Genomic DNA, 7,307 nt, shown 5'->3' on the forward strand with positions numbered 1-7,307 from the left:
ATGCCCGAATTGTGGGCTCGATCCCCAGTGGGGAGTGTGCAGGAGGCAGCCGATCGATGATTCTTTCTCATCATTGATGTTTCTCTATCTCTCTCCCCCTCTCCCTTCCTCTCTTTGAAATGAATGAAAACGTATTTTTTAAAAAATTAAAAATCGGTGAACTTAGACATCAGTGCACAGGCTCAGAATGGGCCCCATCATGTCACGGAAATGGTCTGTCTGCCCTGCCACGTTATGTATCGTGTGTCTTTGCAGCCCTCATGCCTAGGCTGGTGCCTGGCACATAGTAGATGCTCAACACCGTTGGACTGAACTAGCGGCATCATAACAGAGAGCTGGTCAGGGCGTCAGCGCTGTCCCTGTCCCAGGACCCGAGTCTCCAGAGCTGCATGTGTGGCTTCAGCTTGACTCCGCTCAGCTCAGGCCCAGGGCAGGCGGGCGTTCCCATAGGTAGCACGTTTGGCCGTGAGGAGGGGGCCGGTCATGAGCCCTGGAGACGTCCATGTGCCGTTGCCAGGCGTGGGTCAGTCCCCCACTGAGATGTGCCTCTGTGCCCTGAAGAGGCGACTTCCATGCGCTCACTTAATGGGACCCCAAATACCAGCTCAAACAAACCTCTCCTCGCGGCTCCCTTGGAACACACTTCAAACGCTGCCATGAAAGGCTGCCCCTGCACAGGCCCTTAACGATGACACTAATCATGTGGGTTTTCCTCCGAGGCCCGACGCGCGGAGGCGAGGAGCAAATCGCAGAGCTAACTTTTATGTCCGGGCTCATTGATCTGTGCGCTTCGGGGACGACACCAGCCCCGAGAGGCGGCGGTCGGGCTACCTTTTCTCCTACGTAATTGGGCCACTGGGGTGCCGCTCTTCCCGCTTTATATGAGTAGGGGGGCAAAGAGCCTGCCGTGCCATTTCTGTAATAAAGCCCAGGGCACACCGAATAGGCGACCTGGCAATTGTAAACGCACCTGCTCCCCCACAGCCCACGGAGGCTCGTGCTGCGGGTTCATCAGGCACATCGTCATTTATCACGTGAAGGCCCCATGCACGTTCCGTCCGCCTCAGTCCACGTCTGTCCCGTTCCCTGTTCCCTAACAGGTGAAGGTCATGCTGCGCATCTGCTCCACGCTGGCCCGCGACACCTCGGAGTCCAGCTCCTTCCTGAAGGTGGACCCCCGCAAGAAGCAGGTCACCTTGTACGACCCCCTGGCATGCGGAGGTCAAAGCGCCTTCCAGAAGAGAGGCAGCCAGGTGCCTCCCAAGATGTTCGCCTTTGACGCGGTTTTCCCGCAGGACGCTTCTCAGGTGGGTGCGGACCCCCCTCTCCCTCCCCCCTCCCCCAGGGCCAGGCAGTGCCCAGTCAGTTCCCGGAGCTGTTGCTCATTCGCTGGGGCCCATGCGCTGGAGGTGGCGCCCGGAGCACCCGCAGGACCAGGCCCTCCACCTACAAGAGCCGATTTGGGCTCCATTGGACAGTCCGTTCTTTTGAGTAACTGCAGTTACACTGTGGGCAGGACCACTGTGCCGGGATTTCAACAAGACAGATCCCGGGGAGAAGGAGGGGCGAGCCAGCCAGTGGGTGCCACCCGGAAGCGGGTGGTGGTGGAGAGAGTTGGAAGTTTCAGGACCACGACCTGGAGACCTATTAGGACCCCGCTCCCGCCCCCACCTCTGGGAGTGGGTGTGTAAGAGGGAAAAGCATTTCCGGGAGCTGGTTAGATTTAGGCAGGATCCTAGAAGCTATAGGAGGCCGGTCTATAGTCCTGACGGGGAACTGGAGCACAGGCAGGGAAACTGAGGCTGGCATGCAGTCCTGTGGCCTGGACCCGTGGAGTGGACGGGAAGAGGGGAGAAGAGGGGGTGGGGGTAGCTGTCGAACCAGTCAGCTACTGCTGCGTTACGAACCACCCTAAGATTCAGCGGCTTAAAGCGATAAGCGTTTACTATTGCTCATGAGTCGGTCGGCTGAGCGTCCTCCTGCTCCCAGCTTGGCTCACTTGTGTGTCTGTGATCAGCTCTACTGAGCGATGCTGGATGCTGTCACATGCTTGGGGGGTTCTAGAACGGCCTTGGCTGGTCACCTGGTCTCCCTCCACATCGTCTCGTCTTGGACTTACTCTCGTGGCCGTGGCATGGCCCCAGCCTGCAGCCCTTAGGCCCAGGTTCAGAACAGAAGCACCATCTCTTGTGCCGTGTCCCATTGGCCCAGGTTCGAGGGGCGGGGAAGAGACTCCGCCTCTTGATTGGAGGGGCTGCAAAGTCACATTGCCAGGGGCATGCGCACACGGATGGGTCGGGAATTGTGGCCATTTTTGTTTATCGGCTCTGACTATAATCTTGGGAGCTCGGGGTGCCAAGATTCCCAGACCCACGCTCCTGGAGCCCATCCCGGCAGGAGCAGATGTCTGATGGGAGATTAGCTGCACCATCTGGGGCAGTTCCTGGGCAATGAGTTGGAGCAGCTGAACCTTCTCGTAGAGACTACACCCAGGCCGTAGGGATGCAGTGGCCTGCTGAGCCCGCATGTTCACACCAGACACCTGCGCCTCCCTGATAAATGCCCAGCGCTTTCCAACACTTACACACGACAGTGTGCAGGAGGGTGACCGATAACCTCTAAACAGCTTCCCTCTTCTTTGCATAGGTTGTGTTTTGTACCACCCCCTGGGCTCCCCCATCTAAACCCGACAGTGGGTCTAACAAATGCCCCACAAATCATTTCATTAACGCAGCGAACACTTTCCAAGCAGATCTCCCCAAGTTGTAAGAATTCCAACGCAAACCCTAAACTCAGCTCGGACTACGAGTGCTTTTCAGATTCATTCCAGGGAAAGGCGGCACCTTTCTTGCTAGTCTTTATTTACACTTCGTGCTCGGTTCAGAGCTCGCATGCTCGATGGTACAGAGCATTCTCTTTAGATGCTTAATGTTTGCTGAAATTTCCAACATTATCATCAGTGACAGTTCGAAAAAATCCAGTGTCAAGAAGTTTCCTCTAACTCGACCCACTCACCTTCCCAGAATGCTCTGGTGTAGGAAGGGAGGCACTGCTCGTTGCACATCCGGACAAGGAAACTGAGACTCGGAGCTGACGTCTTGTTCATGACCCCTTCCCTGCGCGGACGTCTTTCCCAGCTCCTTCCCCTGGACCTCTGTGTGTCCTGCTCCGTCGGGGGTTCATCTGTGACCACCTGTCACTTCACCCACGTTTCCCAGCAGCGTGTCCGTGGACAGTCACAGTGTCCCCATCTGTGGATGGAGACAGAGCCGAGTGCACCTCCTTCAGGCTGTGGTGGTTCATGGAATGAATGCACATGAGGGACTTAGAACCCAGCACACGTGAGCTGTTGTTGCTATTCAGTCATCACTGTTGCCACTGACGTCACGCTGCTGGCCATGGCCAGCCCCAGCCTCCCAGGCAAGCGCCCTTCGAGCCCCCACAGCAGGGAAGCCGGCGGTGCACGAGGCGGGCTCTGCCGAGGCCTTGCTGTCGGCCTGTGGGTCTGCAGGGGCCCTGAGCGGCCCAGACAGCGATGAATTGTGCTTTCTCTCCTCTCTAAGGACATTAGCTTTTTTTAAACAAAATATTTTAAATATTTTTGTATTGATTTCAGAGAGAGGGAGATGGAGAGAGAAACATCAATGATGAGAGAGAATCATTGATCGGCTGCCTCCTGCAGGCCTCTTTGGGGATCCAGCCTGCAACCCAGGCATGTGCCCTGACCAGGAATCGAACTATGACCTCCTGGTTCAAGGGTCAACGCTCAACACTGAGGTGTAAGAGGGAAAAGCATTTCCGGGAGCTGGGTTAGATTTAGGCAGGATCCTAGAAGCTATAGGAGGCCGGTCTATAGTCCTGACGGGGAACTGGAGCACAGGCAGGGAAACTGAGGCTGGCATGCAGTCCTGTGGCCTGGACCCGTGGAGTGGACGGGAAGAGGGGAGAAGAGGGGGTGGGGGTAGCTGTCGAACCAGTCAGCTACTGCTGCGTTACGAACCACCCTAAGATTCAGCGGCTTAAAGCGATAAGCGTTTACTATTGCTCATGAGTCGGTCGGCTGAGCGTCCTCCTGCTCCCAGCTTGGCTCACTTGTGTGTCTGTGATCAGCTCTGCTGAGCGAGGCTGGATGCTGTCACATGCTTGGGGGGTTCTAGAACGGCCTTGGCTGGTCACCTGGTCTCCCTCCACATCGTCTCGTCTTGGACTTACTCTCGTGGCCGTGGCATGGCCCCAGCCTGCAGCCCTTAGGCCCAGGTTCAGAACAGAAGCACCATCTCTTGTGCCGTGTCCCATTGGCCCAGGTTCGAGGGGCAGGGAAGAGACTCCGCCTCTTGATTGGAGGGGCTGCAAAGTCACATTGCCAGGGGCATGCGCACACGGATGGGTCGGGAATTGTGGCCATTTTTGTTTATCGGCTCTGACTATAATCTTGGGAGCTCGGGGTGCCAAGATTCCCAGACCCACGCTCCTGGAGCCCATCCCGGCAGGAGCAGATGTCTGATGGGAGATTAGCTGCACCATCTGGGGCAGTTCCTGGGCAATGAGTTGGAGCAGCTGAACCTTCTCGTAGAGACTACACCCAGGCCGTAGGGATGCAGTGGCCTGCTGAGCCCGCATGTTCACACCAGACACCTGCGCCTCCCTGATAAATGCCCAGCGCTTTCCAACACTTACACACGACAGTGTGCAGGAGGGTGACCGATAACCTCTAAACAGCTTCCCTCTTCTTTGCATAGGTTGTGTTTTGTACCACCCCCTGGGCTCCCCCATCTAAACCCGACAGTGGGTCTAACAAATGCCCCACAAATCATTTCATTAACGCAGCGAACACTTTCCAAAGCAGATCTCCCCAAGTTGTAAGAATTCCAACGCAAACCCTAAACTCAGCTCGGACTACGAGTGCATTTTAGATTCATTCCCGGGAAAGGAGGCACCTTTCTTGCTAGTCTTCATTTACACTTCGTGCTTGGTTCAGAGCTCGCATGCTCGATGGTACAGAGCATTCTCTTTAGATGCTTAATGTTTGCTGAAATTTCCAACATTATCATCAGTGACAGTTCGAAAAAATCCAGTGTCAAGAAGTTTCCTCTAACTCGACCCACTCACCTTCCCAGAATGCTCTGGTGTAGGAAGGGAGGCACTGCTCGTTGCACATCCGGACAAGGAAACTGAGACTCGGAGCTGACGTCTTGTTCATGACCCCTTCCCTGCGCGGACGTCTTTCCCAGCTCCTTCCCCTGGACCTCTGTGTGTCCTGCTCCGTCGGGGGTTCATCTGTGACCACCTGTCACTTCACCCACGTTTCCCAGCAGCGTGTCCGTGGACAGTCACAGTGTCCCCATCTGTGGATGGAGACAGAGCCGAAGTGTGTGCATGTGAGCGTGTGTGTGTGTGTGTGTGCGTGTGTGCATGTGTGTGAGTGCATGTGCCTGTGGGTGTGCCTGTGTGTGCCTGTGTGAGCGTGTGTGTGAGTGCGTGTTTGTGAGTGCCTGTGGGTGTGCCTGTGTGTGCGTGTGTGAGCGTGTGTGTGCCTGTGTGCGTGTGAGTGTGCGTGTGCCTGTGTGTGAGTGTGTGCGTGTGAGTGTGCATGTGTGTGCGTATGTGTGTGTGAGTGTGCATGTGTGTGCGTGTGTGTGCGTGCGTGTATGTGTAAGGAAGGATCTACTTAGCAGAGAGCAAATGGAAAGTTTAATGCCTCCTCCGGAGGCCAGAATAGCGTCGGGGTGGCGTGAGGTCCATGAAGCTCCTGTCCCCTCCGCGGCTCCTGCCTGGTCTGCACACAGCGCTGAGATGCTCCGGGAGGGAGCAGAGGGGCTCGCAGTTACTGCCTGTGACGCCCGGCAGGGTGGGCGGGAGGCTCCGAGGGTGAGCATCTCCAGAACCTGTTAGCGTCCCGTCTGGGAGGGCCGTGACCGGGAGCCCGGGAGAGCCGGCTCCTAGGGTCAACGCTCAACACTGAGCCACCCCAGGTGGGCAGGACACCAGCTTCTTGACGCTAAGCAATGACAGAACCTTCTTGCTCCTGTTGCCTTTATTAGCATCCTATGTCCTTCGGTGGCCGTGGCTGTCGCCAGCTGCCTGCAGCGGGGCAGCCCTGCTGGTCTGGCTTCGTGGAGGTGACCTAGTCCCTCTGGGCTGCCATAACCGAATGGCACAGACCAGTGGCTCATAACAACAGAAATGCATTTCTCACGTTCTGGAGGCTGGAAGTCCGAGCTCAGAGTGTCTGGCGAGAGCCCCTTCCTGGTCCATAGACAGCGGCTCCCTGTGACCTCACAGGGTGGAAGGGACCCAGAGCCTGGGGCCTTCTCTCCTCATCCCATTCACGAGGCTCCACTCCATGACCTCATCGCCTCCCAGAGTGCCCGCCTCCTGACACCATCACTAGGTGACTGGAGGGGACAGATCCGGGCCTGCAGGAGGGTGGGGAGGGCTCCCCTGTGGGAGAGCAGGGCTGCCTGGGGCCTGGGCCCTCCCCGCTCTGGGCTCAGGAGGGACGCCTGCGTCTCTGGGCCCCAGGAAAGCAGCCTGTGGCTCCAGGGGCTGCGGGCAGCTCCTAACAAACCCCAGGTGGACAGTCACCCGCCACACTTCTCGGTGGACACGGGGCAGGGACTCGGCCTGTCCTGTGCGTGGAGGCCCCTCCTGCCTCCTCTATGGCGCAGGCGACTCGCTGATGGCCCCGTGGTCCACACGCAGCCTGCGTGCTCCCTGCTGACCTCGCGTCTGTGCCGTTGATCTGGGGGATGGATGGGGGCGGCTCTCAGCCTCCAGCCTCTGTCTCCCGCATGTCCCAGGAAGGCAGAGTCGCTCAGCCTCCAGCAAATTCCACCGAGATTCTACAGCCCCAGGCTTGCGGGTCCCAGGTCCCGGGGGTGTGATGGATCCTGGGGTCCCCACCCCGCGTCAGCCCCGTCTGGCCCTCCTCCCCTGGGCGGTGCCCCCATCAGGGCTGCTCTGGTGACACCGGGACAGTCCACAGCTGCTGGGAGTGGCTTTCCATTTCGGGCCGGGAGAGCAGGTTGCTTTCTGAATACTTGGTTCTCGGTGCTGTGGCGACCTGGCGCTGAATAGCCCATTCATTGCGAGGCCGCGGTTCCCGGATGCCACCGGAGGCCATGGCGCTGGCTGCAGAGCCGCCTGTGGTTCACACAGCCCCCCCCCGATGCTCCCGAGAGATCGGGCTCCGAGCTGGGATGGAGAGGTGGGCGGCGGGCGCAGCGGATCACTCTGTTCCCCGGCTGCTGTGAGCTCGGCCCGGCCAGGGCGGGTCCCGGAGCTCCTACGTGGCCCCAGAATGGACC

General features: G+C 58.2%; 1 protein-coding gene across 1 annotated transcript in view; it reads left to right on the forward strand.

Moving 5' to 3' along the window:
- Nucleotides 1–7,307, forward strand: part of KIF26B (kinesin family member 26B) — a 236,260-nt gene that overhangs the window by 173,989 nt on the left and 54,964 nt on the right. The window contains exon 4 of the mRNA XM_014528243.1: nt 1,101–1,307. Within this exon, the coding sequence (XP_014383729.1) occupies nt 1,101–1,307 (207 nt within the window). The remainder of the gene's footprint in view (nt 1–1,100; nt 1,308–7,307) is intronic.

This window comes from Myotis brandtii, unplaced genomic scaffold (genome assembly GCF_000412655.1).
Source record: "Myotis brandtii unplaced genomic scaffold, ASM41265v1 scaffold627, whole genome shotgun sequence".
Taxonomy (NCBI): domain Eukaryota; kingdom Metazoa; phylum Chordata; class Mammalia; order Chiroptera; family Vespertilionidae; genus Myotis; species Myotis brandtii.